This window comes from Littorina saxatilis, linkage group LG17, assembly GCF_037325665.1.
Source record: "Littorina saxatilis isolate snail1 linkage group LG17, US_GU_Lsax_2.0, whole genome shotgun sequence".
Taxonomy (NCBI): Eukaryota; Metazoa; Mollusca; class Gastropoda; order Littorinimorpha; family Littorinidae; genus Littorina; species Littorina saxatilis.
The window spans coordinates 50,112,204-50,132,330 of record NC_090261.1 but is presented as its reverse complement, the minus strand read 5'-3'; the positions used below and the strand labels follow the sequence as shown (position 1 = coordinate 50,132,330).

At 46.9% G+C, this 20,127-nt stretch overlaps 1 protein-coding gene across 2 annotated transcripts in view; it reads left to right on the top strand.

Annotated features, from left to right (window-relative positions):
- The window catches only part of LOC138953749 (uncharacterized), a 39,744-nt gene extending 19,859 nt beyond the window's left edge, over positions 1-19,885 (top strand). For both annotated transcript variants that reach the window (XM_070325641.1, XM_070325640.1), the window contains exons 9-13: positions 12,163-12,319; positions 13,467-13,596; positions 16,881-16,973; positions 17,504-17,657; positions 18,107-19,885. In XM_070325641.1, the coding sequence (XP_070181742.1) occupies positions 12,163-12,319; positions 13,467-13,596; positions 16,881-16,973; positions 17,504-17,657; positions 18,107-18,319 (747 nt within the window). In that variant the 3' untranslated portion in view covers positions 18,320-19,885. The remainder of the gene's footprint in view (positions 1-12,162; positions 12,320-13,466; positions 13,597-16,880; positions 16,974-17,503; positions 17,658-18,106) is intronic.
- Positions 19,886-20,127: the final 242 nt, after the last annotated feature.

Below are 20,127 nucleotides of genomic sequence, written 5' to 3'. Positions count from 1 at the left end.
TTTTCTCTTTACCAAGCAGACTATTTGTGACAGAATACAGCTGCTTCATAGTCTTAGCTGCGAGTACCTGGGCTGAGTTATATGCAGTTTTGGCAGCTTCAACAAAGCGATTAACCTGGTGTTTAGCTCTGTTAAAAATCTCTGTGTCGATGTACGTGCTCGACGGTCGCAGCATGCGGCGTTCAGCTCTGCGTCGCTCCTGCTTCAGTGGCCGCAGCTCATCAGCGACAGCGCTATACCATTCACATGAAGACCGCGACGACACCTTGCGACGTCTTGGCGGGGCATGCGAATCTAGAGCATCTTTGAGGTACTGGTCGAGTTGATGAGCGGCGGGATGGACGGAAGAGTTGATGGAGGCCAGCATGTCCTCTGTCAGGGCGGCAACATCAACAGCGGCGATATTCCTTCTCATGACGAAGGTAGGGCGATGTTCAGGTTTAGGGAGAAATAAGTCCAGTACAGCACAGTAGTGATCCGAGGGTAGAGTGTAATCCATAGTCAAAGACTTGATGATCGATTCATCATCTCGGCAAACAACCCAATCCAAGGTGTGTCCGTTGCGCTGTGTTGGAACGGTGATGGTTTGGGAGAGTTTGAATACGTTGAGAATATCCCACATATCCTCAGTGAGGGGATGGCGCGCATCATCGAACCAGACGTTGACGTCACCGACGATGAGCAATTTGCCCCTAAGCCCATTGCAGTACTCCAGAAAATCCGGGAACTCGTTTTTAAACTGCATATGTGTGAGCTTGTTCTTACGGCTAGGTGGGGGGCGGTAGATGACGAAGAGGTGAAGGGTGTCAGATGGAAGGACAAGAGTCAGCTCAACGAGCTCAAAAGACGGGTGGGGGAAGTTGAAGTCTGTTTTTGGTTTGATGTTAGGGAGAAGGGATTCCTTGATGATAATTGCAATCCCACCTCCTACGCGCCCTTCCCGAGAGTAAGGCAGCGTTTTGTAGCCGGGGGGTGTTAAGTCCTTGATCTTAGCGTTAGCTCCTTTATGGGGGAGCCACGATTCAGTAATGCAAAAGATATCCGTGTCGTTGTCCATTATAAAAGCGTTGATTGGGGCGCTGGTCTCTTTATTTGCTGCTGACTGAGCGTTAAAAACACAGACAGAAAGATTTTCAGATTGCTTTATGTTGCAAGGCACACGGACAAGATTGCCGTGATTTACAGTTGAATGGCGCGTATGGTAAGACGAGTGAGGGAGGAAAGGAGCATGGATGTCGTCAGTACGATTGAGAGCTGGGGCGGAAAGAGGTAGGACAGTATGACGTCTACTTTCTTTTTTGTGCTCTTCTTCTGTGTGTTTTCCTGATGACGTCAGCACCAGGATTTTCCTTTGCTTTTTTCTTCCCCCTCGGCAGCCACGCTTTTTAGGAAGATGTACGTATTACTCTTCCCCAGTGTTTTGCGCGTTTATCTCCCTTCCTTCGTGCGGTGCGCCGACAAAGCTGGCGTACACCCGGCAAAGCCGGGTCCCCAGCGCAGCCGGGTATTCGGCTCGACTTCTTCCCGGCGAAGCCGTACCCGGCGAAGCGGGTATTCATCTAGTTACACTATAAGTGAAAGAGGCTTCTCTTTATTGACTCTCACAAGAGGTGTTGCTACTTTCATAGGACAGTCCTATGAGTGGTGGCTTATTGAACACGGGCGGAGGGGGGGGGGGCATTCGGTCCTCCCTCTGTTCCTTTACAGGTGTTCAGGAGTCCAGAGCCTGGGGTTCTTCTCTTGCTGGTGGTGTTCCTGTCGCCTATGCGAAGTTTTGCCAACAGCTCTTTGGAGGTCTGATGACGTGTTCATTAATTTTTTACCTCCTGGACATCTCCTGCTCTTAACTTGATGGGGCAATTTCCTTGCCCTCATTAGTTTCTGCAGGACAGGTTCTCTCAGGGACATAAGTAAGTTCCCTCCGCCTTTAGGAGCAATCTGCATTTATGAGAATTGGGGTAAGAATATGTAATTTAATCGAAAATTTTATTGTAAATTTTCATTTAATATCATATTCTTACTCCGAATCACATTAGCATTGAGTCACCTGAGATGCTTATCACTGAAAAACGCTTACCCGGCTAAAGAATTTAAAGGGAAGCAACCCCATCACCAAAACGAAAGTGAAAGTAGCTTTGGTAATGGGCCAGTACACCGGGAGTTACCTCCCATACGGGTGTATGCCACGTCACTTCCTCTAGGAACACGTGCCTATTATCATACGTCTTTTTCACCTCGGAGAGGACGGTTCACTTTTTGACGCTCTGTGGCTGACCTTGTGTGTTTGAGTGACACCCGCCGGCCACGTTACCCAGCTTGTCTGCTCGCCTTGCCTACAGTTTGGTGAGCTCGTTCCCGTTTGTTGTTGGTTGTTTGCGCTGTTTCGTTACTGTACGTTGTCCGTTTTTTACGGACTTGTGTGTCAGTGACTTGCGTGTTTCGCCATTTTGTTGTGTGAGTTAGTTAGCTAACTCGTGTGACTTTGCTAGTAGCTCTGCGTGCCCTCTTTCTGTTTGGGCAAGTGTAGCTTTAGTATTTTGTTGACGCGTAAGCGTGTGTGTTTACTGTGTTTTCAGTCGTTTTGACTTACGTTTCAGTAAATCTTTTTGGCTTTGCCACGTGTTGTTGACGTTTGTGTCAGTGTCTTGCGTGTCGCCATTTTGTTGTGTGAGTTAGTTTTCTAGCTCGTGTGACTTTGTTTGTAGCTCTCCGTGCCTCTGCTTGTGGGGCAAGTTTAGCTATAGTATTTTGTTAACGCATTAGTGCGTGTGTTTACTGAATTTTCCAGTCGTTTAGACTTATGTTTCAGTAAATTTTTTCGCGTTGCCACGTGTTGTTGTCAACATGTCTGATTCAGACAAGCGCCGTGGCAAGTCGGACCCCAAGGGGAAAATTAAGGCTAAGTCTTCCTCTTCCAAAGCAACTTTACTTGTTACAGACCAAGAGCGTAACACTTTGTTGGCTGTACCAATTTCGGCGCCTAGCGCTGTTACTACTTCTGCTTCTTTTGCGGCGCCTAGCGCTACTGTTACTTCTGCACCTGTCTCTACATCGGAGACTTCGTCTTCTTTGTTAGCACCTGGACAAGGTGCGTTGGTTTCCTCTCTGTTAAAGTCACTGGTTCCAGAAATCCGCAGCTTGGTGCAGGCAGAATTTCAGCGTTCCGTCGCCAGCAGTTCGGCGTTTCCGGCATCTGGCAGTGACGTCCGGGCATTGGCTTCCGTGTCTTTGTCCTCCACTTCCGGCTTGGAGCAGCGTCCTCCCTCTTCAGCGTCGGTTGGTAAGCAGAGCTGGTCCGATAGCCCTCGTGAGGCGCCTGGACGTTCTCCTTCGGGGGACAGCTCTTTCGCATCGGGTCACGACCGATACCTTGCTGATCTTTCATTTCCGGCGATAACCTACGAGGCCCCGGACTTGTTCGAACAGCGGCGGCAGTCGGTTTCGACTGCCGCATTTCCGGCACTTGCCGGAAGTGATGATCCGTCCGCTCCGGCACGCTACGGCGGTCGCGGCAGGATGGAGTATTCACTGACTTCCGGTCCTTCCGGATCGCGAAGTCAACCAGTGCAGTCTTCACTTCCGCATTTTGCGGTTCCGTTGACTACACTTCCGGTTTCGGCCGGAAACGCTTCTTCCTCTTCTGGTGGTTCCTTCCGGATACCAGATAGTGGATTACAGCGTGCGCCTTCCGGCTTTCAAGCGCCTAGGCTTGAGCAGGCATCACTCCACTCAGTCGGGGGAGTGACGTCAGCTCATCCAGCTCCGGTTTTTGCGGATGGTCGTCCTGCTTACCCTTTACCTTCACAGGATTTTGGGCGGCAGGATGACGTTAGTGCTCAGGCTTTTCCGGTTTCCGGTTTGCCAGGGCATGCTTCTGCTTCCGGAACTGGTGACTTCGGTCATGGTTCCACGTGTGACTATTCTGATGCTCCATCAGTGGTCAGCGAGGAGTCGCGGGGCGTGTTTCCGTCGAAGCTCAAGTCTGTTCTTGACGTCGCGGCGGAAGTAACGTCTCGTTATTTTCCTGAAGGGGTGGTGGCTGCGGACTCTTCCGCATCATTCGTTCCTTCTGCCATGGCGGACTTCCGGCCGGCACAGGAGGATGTTTCTTCCTTCCGGTTCGCCGAGTCTCCGTCAGTGGCTTACCAACTTTCGCATTCACTGGTTCGTCCAGCACATGCGGGGAGTGGTATTCGGCCAGTGCCTGTTCCGTTACTGCTTCCTTTTGGTCCAGTTCCGGAATCAGCGCAGCAGTGGGTGGCTTCAGCTGCCCAAGCCTCTTCCTTCGTGCCTACGGTCAATAGGAAGCTTGGCATGCCCAATCAGAGCCAGAATTGGCTGGCGTCTTTTGCTATCCCTAGGGCTACCCTTCCGGTTTCCCGGGAATTGCTGCCTCTTCTGACTAAACCGATCAAGCGTGATTCGGTTTTGCCGGTTTCCGAGGCTTCCCTCCTCTCTGCTGAGGAGGTTGGACGTCGGCAGATCGAACTGTCCTCCATTGCGGAGACTCTCGTTCGGGCTCTGTCTCGGGCATTGACCGATTCGCTAGTTCCTTTCACTCTCAGTGAAGAACAGAATGCGGACGATGTCTCTGCGCTTTTGGCCGCATTGGCCAAGGTCAATGAGGAACAATTGCGTCTTTCCTCCCTGCAGTACACCCAAGCGGTACTCTGCAGGAGGGATCTCTTCCTCTCGCAGTCCCAATTCACGGAACTGGCTACTAGGGAGACCTTGAGAGTCTCCCCGGTCTCAGAGGAGTCTCTCTTCTGTCCGCTGGCACTGGATGCCAGACAGAAGGAGATTCAGTCAAACAAGGACAGTCAGTTCCTTGACTACACTCTGAAGGGGGTGAAACAGTCTCAGCCTTCTAAACAGAAGCAGGCTCAGACATCGTCTAACCCCAAGCCAGCTCAGAAGCGGCAGGCTCCGCCGGCCGCTCGTGGTGGGAAGAAGAGGACGGCATCGGGGAGGGGGCGTGGCGGCTCTGGAAGTAAGCCACACCCCCAATGAAGCGCTCCCGATCTCACCTCCCTCCCGCCCTCCACCTTGGTGATGGCGGGAGGCCCCTCCCGGGCACTTTCTCGTTGGATGTCGGTAGTAGACAGCCAATGGATTGTGGGAGTGGTGAGATCGGGCTTCCGCCTACTCTGGCGGGAGGAAAAGGCGCCTCTTACCCGAGTGCCTCCGCGGTTCAAGCCCCCCTTCTCGCAGGAAGCACGTTCCGTCTTGCAGTCGGAAATTGCCTCCCTGGAGCAGAAGGGCGCGGTGGAGAGAGTTCGGGTCCACAGCTCCCTGGGATTTTACGGGCGTCTGTTCGCTGTTCCCAAAGCATCAGGAGGATGGCGTCCCGTGTTGGATTTATCTCTCCTCAATACTTTCTTGAGGGAGATAAAATTCAAGATGGAGACGCCAGCCTCTGTCCGAGACTCTCTCCGCCCAGGAGACTGGGTGACCTCGATCGATCTCACGGACGCATACTTTCACATTCTTATGCATCCGGCCGACCGGAAATGGCTTCGTTTCCGGTGGGGAGATCAGATCTACCAGTTTCGCGCACTCCCTTTCGGGCTGTCTCTCGCACCATGGATTTTCACCATGGTGGTGAGACAGGTCTGTGCACTGGTGAGGTCCCAGGGTATCCGTCTGCGGGCTTATCTGGACGACTGGCTCATCATGAACCAGTCCCAGAGCGGCTGTTCGCAGGATACCCTGACGGTTCTTCGAGAATCCAACTCGTTGGGGTTCTCGATCAACCGGGTAAAGTCGGAGCTGACCCCGTCACAGACATTCACTTATCTGGGGATGTCTTTCGACACGGTCGCTTGGACTGTCCAGCCTTCTCAGAGAAGGGTGGACAAGCTCCAAGCCCAGATTCGCTCCACTTTACCTCTCCTGATGGCTTCCATCCGCTCGCTCGCCTCCATCTTGGGGCAGATGGAGTCTATGGCTCTTCTGGTTTCACTGGGCCGGGTCCACAAACGTCCGCTTCAGTTCGCGCTGAAGCCGTTTGTGGACTCTCCTCTGGTGGACTGGGACGCCCTCATCCCTTTGCAGGGATGGTTCCAGTCTGCGACCCTTCCGTGGTTGGACACGGAGTGGGTCTGCAGAGGTGTTCCGATCGTCGTGCCCCTCCCCGACCTGGACCTCTTTACAGATGCGTCCAGGGAGGGTTGGGGGGCACATACAGATCTTCAGACTACTTCCGGTCTGTGGACGACGGAGCAGTCCTTGTGGCACATCAACTTGCTGGAGCTAGAGGCAGTTGCTCTAGCTCTGGCCAAGTTTCTGCCCTCCCTGTACGCCAAACATGTTCGTCTGTTTACAGACAACATGACAGTGGCGGCGTACATCAACAAGCAGGGAGGCTCGCGGTCCCCGTCTCTCTCGGAGAGGGCTTGCGAGATCCTGGTGTGGTGCTTTCAGCATCATATCACGATCTCGGCCAGGTACCTTCCAGGGAGGCTGAACACTTTGGCGGATGCGCTCAGTCGTTCCGGTACGGTGCTTCAGTCGGAGTGGACGATCACTCACGGGGCACTGCTTCGCCTTTGGGCCCAGGTCCAAAAGCCTCTGGTGGACCTTTTTGCCACAAGGTACTCAAAGAGGCTTCCGGTGTTCGTCTCGCCATTCCCGGACCCTCAGGCATGGCGAGTGAACGCTCTGGACTTTCCCTGGACGGGTCTGGAGGCGTACGCCTTTCCTCCCTTTCCGTTACTCAGCCGAGTAATCCGGAAAGCGGAGATGGAGGAGCCGGCCCTTCTTCTTCTGGTCGCTCCTCTGTGGCCGTCGCAGGTCTGGTTTCCAGATCTTCTTCGGCTCGCCCAAGGGCCCCCCATTCCTCTCGCACTCGTGCGAGGGGAACTAGTGCAGCCCCGAACAGGCATTCCACACGAGGAGCCCAGTCTTCTGAAGCTTCACGTGTGGAAGTTGTTCGGGACTCGCTGAAGCGCTCTGGGGCGTCGTCTTTGACTCTGGACTTGGTGGCTCGCTCGCATAGAGCGTCCACCTCTTCAGTTTATGCTTCCCACTGGAAGGCATGGACTGCCTGGTGTTCAGCTAGAGGGGTGAGTTCGGTGGCTCCGCGCTCTATTCAGGTCGCTAACCACCTCTCTTTCATGTCTTCGCAGGGCGCCTCAGTCTCCTCGTTGAGGGTCCGGCGCTCCGCTATCTCGGCGACTCTTAAGCAGATTGGTCGTTCTGTTCGAGTCGGGGGCGTTATAGCTGCAGTCATTAAAGGGGCTGCTCTTAAGGAAGCTAAAGCTCGTTTGCCCGCTCCCAAGTGGGACTTGTTTTTAATCCTGGAATTCCTTCGTTCTGCGGATTTTGAGCCTTTAAGCGAGGCCAGTCTGTTCAATGTCACTCGCAAAGCGCTGTTTCTCCTTTTGTTGGCTACGGCCCGACGGGGTAGCGAGGTCCACGCCCTGTCGGGTCAGCCTGGAGATATCTCCTTTGAGCCGGACGGTTCCGCATCTTTGCGTTTCCGGCCTGATTTCCTGGCCAAGAATCAGTCTCCGGGGCAGGCCTCTCCGCTGGTTAGAGTTAAGGCTCTGACCAGCGCGTTGGCCCCGGATGACCCCGATTCGGTCAATTGCCCTGTGAGGGCACTTCGTCTGTACTTAGCCCGGACTCAGCCGATTCGGTCTAGTTCTCAGAAGTTGTTGTTTATCTCTCTCCTTACTAGGCGCGAGAAAGATTTGTCGAAGGTAACGTTGGCCCGGTGGGTGTCCTCGCTCATCAAGCAGGCTTATGAGTGGAGTCGCACAAAGAGGGGGGGGGTTATGCCCTCCTTGCCACTTGACTCGGCCCGAGCCCATGAAACGAGGGCGTGGGCATCCTCTCTGGCAGTTCTGCGCTCCAGACGTCTAGAGGAGGTGCTGACAACTGCGTATTGGCGTTCCGAAGATGTTTTCATAAACTTTTATCTTCGGGACGTCACAGCTCTTCGACAGGATGGCTCCAGAGGCCTTCCAGCGCTCATAGCAGCAGGCCAGTTCCTGTCCAGAACTTGATGGTGAGTTTTGATTCATTTCTAGCCCACCGCCTTGTTGATGTTATCTGCTAATGTGATTCGGAGTAAGAATATGATATTAAATGGAAAATTTCCTAAATAAATTATCATTTAATTAATATACTTACCCGAATCACATACTGTATTCCCTCCCACCTGCCCCGCTTATGGTTTTAAGATTTTTTTTTTAAAGCCGTATGATAATAGGCACGTGTTCCTAGAGGAAGTGACGTGGCATACACCCGTATGGGAGGTAACTCCCGGTGTACTGGCCCATTACCAAAGCTACTTTCACTTTCGTTTTGGTGATGGGGTTGCTTCCCTTTAAATTCTTTAGCCGGGTAAGCGTTTTTCAGTGATAAGCATCTCAGGTGACTCAATGCTAATGTGATTCGGGTAAGTATATTAATTAAATGATAATTTATTTAGGAAATTTTCCATTTTAATATACTTACCCAATTCTCATAGTTAAGGGCAGACACCACAGTGAAAAAAGTGATTTTTTTGTTCCCTGGTCATTTCGGTTTTCTTTCTGATTCTGGATTTTGAACCTCTTCTGGTTACTCTGATGTACTGATTTTAGATCAGAATTAATCATAAACGGTCAAAACGGCTAAATGAACAATGTATGTGTATGCAATTGTGTATTGAACAAACACAAAACAGCAAAAAAATGCGTATGTTTGAGAGGTGAATGTGAGTCAAACACATCGTCAACGGTGGTCACGTTAGCATGACTGGAATGAGTTGTCTTTTCTTTGCTACAATCAGTTCATACCGCGGACAACGGGAATTTCCGTTTACAGATTTCGCGCCGTTAGTAACAGCAACTAGAAGACATTCCAATGAGCCGAAGACAACCGATGAAGATTCCGGGAGATTCCGTGTGAAAATTTTTGTCTACCGACCAATCGAATCGCGGATATTAAACTTCGTTTATGCTCGGTCTCGTTCGGTTCGATTCGGCCTTCCCAGAATGCAATATTCTTGATTTCCGCCAGGTCTCGCCAAAGGCGATGTGAAACATCTACAGCTGCGATTTTCCTTGGATATCTTTGTGGAAACTTCAGTTTATCACACGTTTTGCCCCGATTTCAGTGCTTGACACGCAAAGGAGATAATTATCGACTAAAATCAGATCAGTTGCAGAGGCTGGCGTGACAGAAGTTTAAAAAGAAAGTGCGAGTCGATAGTGTCGTCTGCTATTGCTACGAACGAATCGGAAGATCAAGTTTGTGCATTCTTCTTCGTCCAGAATGAAAATTGGCTGGAAACTATGCTGCTTCCCTTGCAACAGCTGAGATGGAGCAAGAAATCACCACCGGTGGTGTACGTTTGAAGCACGTTGCCATGAGTGTTTTGAGCCACGACTTATTTTAGAGTTGCGGAGCGGAATGCGTACGGCAATAAGGACAACACGGAGTTTGCCATTTATGGCAACGAGAAGGCAGACCCTATATCTTTTCTCTTGAAAAAAGCAAATAAACTGCTTAGAAAAAGAACAATCAATACAAAAATGACTATGTTCAGCCATGGTGCAACTTGCATCTCCTGGGAAATCTGGTGCAGTGAATACTAGCCCAAGCAGAGCAGGGAAGATTCCAAGCAGCTGATAAGCAAGATGGTAGTAGGTATGTATTTTTTTCTTCTTTTGACAAACATGTAGAAGTTTATATATTTGTTTGGTTATGTGTGTGTGTGTGTGTGTGTGTGTGTGTGTGTGTGTGTGTGTGTGTGTGTGTGTGTGTGTGTGTGTGTGTGTGTGTGTGTGACTGTTTTATGCTGAAGAACAGAATCTAAGTAACAACACCCTGATGCAAAGAAACTGAATAGGATGCAAATTTAGTCAGTTATGTGCTGCTACTGTGAAGCTTGGTTGTCACAAGGTTTGTCAGTGTTGGGGCAAAACATCTGTTCTTTCCTCATTTATTTTCTTGAGCATATTATATATAGCTTGCTCCTGTGATCACAGTTTTCTTGTGGCTCAAACAAACATGCATTCACATGGCCCAGTGAGTGAACATTGCTTGTGGTCATACGTCCCATGCAGACCATATGGTTTCTGCATGCAATGTATGTGCAATAGCTGTAAACCAGATCAGCACTGCCTAATAGCACCATTCACATGATTTGTCAACATCTTTTTGTTCACTGCTTGACTATCAGCACTGACATATGCATGCGCCCAAATATCGTGTTACCATGTATCACAATATTAGAATACCTTTTTTCAAATGTGTGTGTAAGGGGGGGGGGGGGGGGGTCATTGTTGGGAAAATGTGAATAGCAGTATATGAGTTTGTCATAGACATATATTAATTTTGAATTTATGTTGTCTCTACAGATGCAGAAGCTGGAGAGGAGCTTCCAAAGTACCCATGGCATTGCAAGGCAATTCACAGAAGTCAACCCAAATATTGTAGTATAGAAAGTAAAGGACACTGTCATATGACTCCCTGATTATTCAAAGCAAGTCCAAAAGAGGTCCAAGATAAAAGGCTTCACTGATAACAAGTTGGGAGTTATGGATGGGCATACTTTACGCAGCGTGAACATAACGGATGACAGTTGATCATTGTGACCTTCGAACAGTTTCCTTGGTGCTTGCAGAACACTGGGTGTTGTTATTTTAAATTTTGTTGAATTTAGTTTCTGTTTTTCTTGTGGAACTAAGCAAGACTTGTTGTTTTGTTTGTGTTGTTTTGTTACATGTTTCATAAACGTTTGTGTACAAAAAATACATTTTCTTCGCGTTTTGTGTATTTTCTCAAAACTACTTTTTTGTCACTTCAAAAGCCTAAGGCTTTTTTTCTTATGAACTTGCGTTGTTGAAACTTTGCATACATCTTGAGTGTGTTATTTTGCAGAAACTGATAGAGTGATTTCTTGAAAAAAATATTTATTGAGAAGTTATACCGTTTTGGGGGGCGTTTTTTCATGAAACTCAACATCACTCACTTTCATCACTGATATTTTTTAAATGACTTGAGATATCAAAAAACGACTCTATCAGTTTCTCGGCATTGTGCTAAAGTATAAATAACAAGCATCAAAACAAAATTTCATGCAGTTTTAAAAAAGCCTTAGGGTTTTAAAAAGGGGCAGTTTGGCGGCCATCTTGGACTGCTACCATGGCAACCGATGGTCCAAATTTTTATTTTTTTTCATTTTCTCAGGAGATGGACTGAGTACTTAAATTCTGAAACATTTGTTGACCCAAGAGTTAAGAAACAAAAAAAATCACTTTTAACACCAGTACCTCCCCTTAATACCCTCCCATCCATCCCCGCTACTTAATTTCCTAAGGGTTTTTGAGAAGTCTCGAATGATTATTCCGGATGCCTGCGCTCACGTGGTGCGCGGTGGGTTATGGGTAACCAGGTGGGAGAGGGCATAGCAACGGCTATGGCGTCTGTTTTTAGCTTGGTTACCACCCTTGCAAGGGCAGGTAATTTGAGTAGTTTTTTGACATCCAGCATGTGAGATTGAAGTCAATGCATTTATGAGAATTGGATAAGTATATTAATCAAATGAAAATTTACCATTGAAATTTTTCATTTCTTCCTCCCAGTAGAAAGCTAGGAGCAACAAGGTGTGTGTGTGTGGATGCTTGGGTGTTAATTATTAGTCACATGCACCTTTGGTAGAATGACTCGGAGGTCTTGTATATTTTGTTTGTAGGGGAATGTGTCCGGTAAATTTCTGTGTTTGGTGACACCTGACAAATGACCTTTGAAGTAGCCTTGCATGCTGTGGGAAGCGGACGTTTAGTGCTTAGGGTTGGTTTAGGGGTCCACTGTTCACAGGTGCAGCACAATGCAATGACAGCCCTTGCACCTAGGGATCAGAGGGACATCTTTATTTGTTTTACATGCCTCGAAGGGAATTGAGTGAAGGGAGAGTGTGTGTGTATGTATTTTAGTGGGGGTGTATTTTTTATGTTTTTTCTTGTAGGGAGTGGATTTCAAAACCTACCAGCTCTCTGTGTATGCATTTCAGTGTGTGTTTTTTGTGTGTTTTTTGTGTAGGGAGTGGATTTCAAAACCTACCAGCTGCCTGTGTATGCATTTTAGTGTGTGTTTTTCTTGTAGGGAGTGGATTTCAAAACCTACCAGCTCCCTGTGTATGCATTTTAGTGTGTGTTTTTCTTGTAGGGAGTGGATTTCAAAACCTACCAGCTGCCTGTGTATGATGTTGTTGGTCGCTGGGCTGGATCTGGTGGCCTGATCCGCATCTATCACAAAGGCCATGAGGTCGTTGGCATTCGAGCAGTCCTGGACTATGTTGATGCCTGCTTTGTTCCAACGACAAGTAAGTGTGCGGTTTGGGAGCAATTTTAACTAAAATTTGAACAAGAAAGGTGATACAGGGGACTCCTCCCACCCACCACCCTTTAAAAAAAAAAAAATTCAAGACATCCACCTTTTTTGGAGACCTTACGTTTTAAGAAAGTCCTTACTCTTTAAGACCTTACTCTCTGTTCAAAAAGTCAAATTTACTTCCTTTTTGTTTTTTTTAAAACCTGATTTTCTCAGATTTTTGGAGGTCTATAAAGGGGGGTTCCACTATCATGCAAAAAACGAGAAAAGACAATGGCTTTTATTGCACAATTTTCTACTGAAATATGAAAAATGATACCGAGAAAACTCTGACCTGACCATAAGTGCGAGGGCAAGCGTGTGTTTAATCGACGGAAAAACTATTCATGGTAACAAAGGAAATTAAAAGTAAGCTCATGAGCCTCTTTGAAGATATCTTTCTTGCAAGTCACTGTAGATCCGTAGGGCGAGGATGTAGCTCAGTCGGTAGCGCGCTGGATTTGTATCTAGTTGGCCGCTGTCAGCGTGAGTTCGTCCCCACGTTCGGCGAGAGATTTATTTCTCAGAGTCAACTTTGTGTGCAGACTCTCCTCTGTGTCCGAACACCCCCGTGTGTACACGCAAGCACAAGACCAAGTGCGCACGAAAAAGATCCTGTAATCCATGTCAGAGTTCGGTGGGTTATAGAAACACGAAAATACCCAGCATGCTTCCTCCGAAAGCGGCGTATGGCTGCCTGAATGGCGGGGTAAAAACGGTCATACACGTAAAAGCCGTGGGAGTTTCAGCCCATGAACGAACAAACAAACAAACGGTTGATCCGTGCAGGCTTTCACCTAGGTTGAGGACATCCTTGTGCTTGTACTCGCACCAAAAATCAACAGCCTCATGTTTCTGCGAAGAGTGGGAATTTGTTGATGGATTAATTTTGTAATTGACTCGTACGTCAATCTGCCAAATTGATTCAGGAAAACAATTCCCAAGGTGCAGAGGGCACAGCTGGACTGTTGACTTTTGGGGTGTGTTCACTTGGCAGGATCATGAGGATGCTCTTACCACAAAGATGTATGGTATTTTACATGATAGTTCACACAAGAAGAAAGGTATGTCTTTAAAGGTGTGTTTTTCTTTGTGCACAGGGTTTTTCTCTGAAACTCCTCTGGAAAAGGCCAGGGTTCAGTGCTGGCAGGCTTGGGACCAGACCATGGGCTACCAGGAGTTAGCCCCCTTGTTAGAGATGAAGCTCATCTCTCTGTACTTGGTCAAAATGTAAGTTGCAGTTGGGGTGGGAACCTGGGTGCATGTGGATTTGCTGAAAGCCGAAACTCTGGCTTTTTTGATAGGTGTTCTGGGAGGCAGTGTGTTGGAATAAAATACAGGTGTCCAGTGTTGTTGCCAGGCCAGGCATGGGAATTGTCCGCGAATTTTTTTTTTGTTCCGCCGAAAATGCAAAATTGTCCGCCGAAAAAATAAAGGGGGTAGGCACACAAAAAAAGCACCGGTCACTTTGGCCTTTGCGCAAAAGCCCGCGAAAACTTTCCGTACTTTGTTCACGCACTGCTACCGCCCGCCTCAGTTATTGAACTTTTATGTTTGAAAGTAAACCAGATTGCAGAGATTGTGTTACAAGTTACATTTTCCTGTTTGTCTCAACAGATCAATTTTTTTTTACAAATTTAAACCATATAATACATGTATATATTTTTGTTCTTCAAAAAAGCAAAAATTGGTACATTTTTGAGTCACTTGAGAAAAAGTGACTCTATGTAATCGGTCAGTGTTAGTCTGTCCGGCCGGCCGTCCGGCCGGCCATCCGGCCGGCCGTCCGTAGACACCACCTTAACGTTGGACTTTTCTCGGAAACTATCAAAGCGATCGGGCTCATATTTTGTTTAGTCGTGACCTCCAATGACCTCTACACTTTAACGATGGTTTCGTTGACCTTTGACCTTTTTCAAGGTCACAGGTCAGCGTCAAAGGAAAAATTAGACATTTTATATCTTTGACAAAGTTCATCGGATGTGATTGAAACTTTGTAGGATTATTCTTTACATCAAAGTATTTACATCTGTAGCCTTTTACGAACGTTATCAGAAAAACAAGGGAGATAACTAGCCTTTTCTGTTCGGCAACACACAACTTAACGTTGGGCTTTTCTCGGAAACTATAAAAGTGACCGGGCTCAAATTTTATGTGAACGTGACTCATTGTGTTGTGAATAGCAATTTCTTCCTGTCCATCTGATGCCTCATATAATATTCAGAACTGCGAAAGTGACTCGATCGAGCGTTTGCTCTTCTTGTTGTACTAAAAACTCTGATTCTAAAAACAGAATTTAATGGCAAACTTGGAGCTCAGATGACACCAGATTGCACCATCTGGGTTCTTTGGAGAAAAAAATTTTCCGGGGGTGCATGCCCCCGGACCCCCCTAGTAAGGCTAGGAGCTTCGCGCCGTCGTCTTGACGCTTCGCGTCTTCAGTTCTAAATTTTCCACCTTTTTTACAATTTTCAATTCCCATGCCTCAGGCCTCGGTCTTCGGTCTCTGACGCATTCCTTTCTGATTTGACGCATTGGACCTAGCCTTGTCCGGTCGATGGATCGATACTTTATACGTTTTGGTGGTCAACTGACCGATACATATTCGTACAAGGCGGACAAGGTCTGCAAAGAATGAAATGGGAGTTGCAAAGTCGGAAAACAAACCCCGATCGAAATGCTCATGTTCACTTCAAGTGAAAATGCACTCGGTGCCGAGTCCGTGTTTGTCGTCATTGACACTCGAGGCTGCGTTTACGGAAATACCCGATCCAGCCGGTGTACTTATTTACCGAAAACGGCGCAAACAGCGGAAAGTTCATCAATATAATACTACGGCATGGTAATGCAAAGATCAGGCAGGATCCCTTCGCACACCGGGCACTGTATTGGAAAGGGTTGGCCAGGAATGTCAGGCTCTTTCTCCTTGCAAAGTTTATGAACAATTAAAACTAGGAAGCGACATCAAAGCAATGCCAAAGGACTTGAAACAGGTTCAGAATAATTAAGAAGGATAGGGAAAAACGCGAGTTATTCTGCATTGCATGTATCAAACAGGGCCTAGCATTGTAAGCCGTTCGGCGTACTTTACGCCGAAATAACATCTCCAGTACGCGGCACTCAATTTGGTGTACGCCGAAATGCAAAAACCTGTTATTCCCAAACGGTAAACCCAAACGGTACCAGATTTTGTTTTGTGCGCCGTTCGGTTCAATTCTCAATCGGTTTAACAGTTTCCTTGAGCACGCACTTCCTCTGGCATCGCGCGAGCATGCTTTGTGCCGGTGTTTTGTGGCTCTAGACTTGAAATAATGTCTCAAAGCGACATTAAAAAATTGTTGAACGTGGTCAGCCATTCAGTGACAAAGAATCCAGGTATTCCTGGAAGTGGGAATGGCACTTTTAGGCCAAATAACACAAGATTGTCAGTTTTCTTGTTTTCTGTCTGTGTTTTGCTTGTTGGTGAAGGCATAATTTAGTTGCTCAATCTTCTTGGGGGGGGTGTCATTTTAGGTAAAAAATCTCAATTTTTTTTTCAAATTCTTAGCCCCCCGAACTCCCACCAGGGGCTTTGCCCCTGGACCCCACTGGGGGCCTCCAGCGGCCCCCAGACCCCCGCCTTTGTAAGCTGAACTCACTTTTTCTAATGCTAGGCCCTGATCAAAGGTATGGCGGTACAATTTGGACCTATTGTTTTTTTAAAGCCAGGACATTTGGACCTTTTTTTTTTTTTAGGGAGGTCCAAATGACCTATTGTCTTCTCAGGCTGGCAACAACACTGGGTGTCAAGCAAAAGTTCAAGAAAAGTTGAGTCAGCCCTGTTGGATACCACATGATACCCATGGGTGAAGAGTGAGAGGAGGATTGAGCAGGAAGTCAAAAAAAGAGTGTTTGTACAAGCTCCAGCATGTGAGCAAAGAGAATCATATTTGTAAAGTTAACAGCATAGAGTTTGGGGGTTTTGACTCGCATGTGAGCAAAGAGAATCTTCTTCTTCTTCTTCGTTCAGGGGCTTAAACTCCCACGTTCACTCATGTTTTTGGCACGAGTGGATTTTTACGTGTATGACCGTTTTCACCCCGCCATTCAGGCAGCATACGCTGATTTCGGGGGAGGCATGCTGGGTATTTTCGTGTTTCTATAACGCACCGAACTCTGACATGGATTACAGGATCTTTTCCATGCGCACTTGGTCTTGTGCTTGTGTGTACACACGAAGGGGGTTAAGTCACTAGCAGGTCTGCACATAAGTTGACCTGGGAGATCGGAAAAATCTCCACTCTTAACCCACTAAGCGGCAGCGACCGGGATTCGAACTCACGACCTCCCGATTAGGAGGCCAACGTCTTGCCACTGCGCCCGTCGCAAAGAGAATCATATTTGTAAAGTTAACAGCATAGAGTTTTGGGGTTTTGACTCATTATGATTACATTAAAAGGGAGACTGGTGTGCATGATTTTTCAGTTTTCAAAACAAATCAATAAAGATCACTTTTATGTTTCTGTCTTTTTCAGGTTCAGCAAGGATCTTGCACAGTTTTATGCCCTTGGCAAGGATCCCATGTATGAATCCAAGTTCCCCTCAATCCTCCAGTGCTTTGTCTACGGGTACGTACATATAGTGCTGAAAGATTTTGTGTTAGTTATATGTCAACAATCAGGAAAGGTTTGTTAATTGCACATTTACATACAAAAAGATAATCAAGTGAATGATAAGAGTATTTTTCTGGAATAAAACGTGTTTTTAATTCTTGATAATTTGAATGCACATATATACGCATTTACACTCAGAATCAGGCTTCAGCTGGGGGTGCGGAAGTTGAAATATTTTTACTCGAGAGAATGTTTACGTGACGCCATTTAGTTCAGCCCTTAACGTCAGAGGTTTCTCTTTGGAAGAGAGGCTCAAGAAGTGACGTCTTGGCGGGGAGAGATGGCTCGAAACATTAAAACTGGCTGTTTGCACATTTATTTTGCAATATTTTGATGTACTTTTAAGCTAAAAAGCATAAGTCAAATGCATGGTTATTTTTAGAACTAGCACCAACATTTTTTGAAAAATGGATGATTTATTCTGAAAATTCCCAAAAAGTGACTATACGATCCATCTCATCATTGCTGTGGTTTGTCATCAACAGATTGCTGACCGGGCAGGGTAATGCAGATGTGCTGGAGAAGGTGGAGAAGGAGCACAGGGAGGTGGTGGTCAGGGCCAGGGAGGTGATGCAGCGTCAGGGTCAGTGTCGGGAACTGCTGCGCGAGAGGCTCAAGCACCTGGAGTCCCACCTGCATGTGAGTCGATGTCCAGGAATAGACAATGATTGGAAACAACTCCGTCAGGTCTTTTCATGGACAATGGAAGAGTTGTGCCATGGACAATGGAAGAGTTGTGCCCCGGGGTACTCATCTCTCTCTCTCTCTCTCTCTCTCTCTCTCTCTCTCTCTCTCTCTCTCTCTCTCTCTCTCTCTCTCTCTCTCTCTCTCTCTCCTCTCTCTCTCTCCTCTCTCTCTCTCTCTAATAGTGTGTGTTCTTACTTCACTTTTCTTGAGGAAGTCTAAAAATGCAGTAAATTTACAGAGGTTATGAACAGAAAATGTACAAAGGGAGAAGTCTGAAATCAGGGGCGATGGGGTGGGCTTTTTAAAGGAGGGTTCCACTGCACAAGCATGAAGTTTGGGTGGACTCATTATTTTTTCTCCTTTTTGTTGGTGAACTATTTTTCTTCACTCTTCCTTTTAAGGACAAGGTGAGTGCAGCGTGCATTCAGGGGAAGAATGTGTCAGTGGCAGACGTGACCATCTACGTTCGCTTGAGCTTCATGTGGGCTGTGGGCGGTGTGGTAGAGGATGCCAAGTGCCCAACCATTGCCAGCTGGTTTGAGCACCTGGAAGAGACCAGACCCCACTTTCTTGCTGTCAGCGACCAAATCTCCGAGGTCTTCAACATTAAGTAACAGGGGCTCAGGCAGGAAGCACCGTGTCATTTATACAAGTAATGGGAACTGAGGAAAAACCCAATGTCTCGAACGCAAGTAATGATTGAGAGGCAAGGAAAGTGTGTGGGACCAACATCAGAGACCATTGATACCCACTGTACATGGCAGCTCTTGTTTAGAGACATTGATCTGGGGTCAGTGACCGCTTTTGCTGAGATCGGCCCCCTCTGATGTCTGAGATACCCCCCGCGGGTTAGGGGGAAGAATTTACCCGATGCTCCCCAGCATGTCGTAAGAGGCGACTAACGGATTCTGTTTCTCCTTTTACCCTTGTTAAGTGTTTCTTGTATAGAATATAGTCAATTTTTGTAAAGATTTTAGTCAAGCAGTATGTAAGACATGTTAAGTTCTTTGTACTGGAAACTTGCATTCTCCCAGTAAGGTAATATATTGTACTACGTTGCAAGCCTCTGGAGCAAATTTTTGATTAGTGCTTTTGTGAACAAGAAACAATTGACAAGTAGCTCTATCCCATCTCCCCCCTTTCCCCGTCGCGATATAACCTTTGTGGTTGAAAACGACGTTAAACACCAAATAAAGAAAGAAAGAAAAGAAATGTCTGAGATGGTGTAAAAAACCAACATCAGAGATCATTGATACCCACTGTACATGGCAGCTCTTGTTTAGAGACATTGATCTGGGGTCAGTGACCGCTTTTGCTGAGATCGGCCCCCTCTGACAGTTGAGACGGTGTAAAAAACAAAAACTTCAGGGACCAAACAGGTCTTTTGCCTGCATTGATTCCCACTGTACTTGGCAGCTCTTGTTACGAGACATTGATCTGGGGTCAATGACCGCTTTTGCTGAGATCGGCCCCCTCTGACAGTTGAGACGGTGTAAAAAACAAAAACTTCAGGGACCAAACAGGTCTTTTGCCTGCATTGATTCCCACTGTACTTGGCAGCTCTTGTTACGAGACTTTGATCTGGGGTCAGTGACCGCAATTGTGAAGATCGACACCCTCTGATGATTGAGATGGTGTAAAAAAAAAAAACATCAGCAACCAAACAGGTCTTTTGCCTGTGATGGTGTTGTGGTGTGCATAGACTCACTCAGTGTGTTTGTGTGTGTATGAGTGTGAGTCTGTGTGTGGTTTGCAGGGTTTTGCCTGGGAGAAAAAGGCAATGGGACATTTGTCCCCCTCAACCAAATTCCGATGGGACATATAATCGAAGGCAAGAAGCAACAAGTCGCGTAAGGCGAAAATACAACATTTAGTCAAGTAGCTGTCGAACTCACAGAATGAAACTGAACGCAACGCAACGCAGCAAGACCGTATACTCGTAGCATCGTCACTCCACCGCCCGTGGCAAAGGCAGCGCCCGTGGCAAAGGCAGTGCCAGTGGAATTGACAAGAAGAGCGGGGTATTCGTTGCGCTGAGAAGGATAGCACGCTTTTCTGTACCTCTCTTCGTTTTAACTTTCTGAGCGTGTTTTTAATCCCAATATATTATATCTATATGTTTTTGGAATCAGGAACCGACAAGGAATAAGATGAAGGTGTTTTTAAATTGATTTGGACAATTTAATTTTGATAATAATTTTTATATTTTTAATTTTCAGAGCTTGTTTTTAATCAAAATATAACATATTTATATATTTTTGGAATCAAAAAATGATAAAGAATAAGATGTACGTAAATTTGGATCGTTTTATAAAAAAAATATTTTTTTTACAATTTTCAGATTTTTAATGACCAAACTCACTCATTAGTTTTTAAGCCACCAAGCTGAAATGCAATACCAAACCCCGGCCTTCGTCGAAGA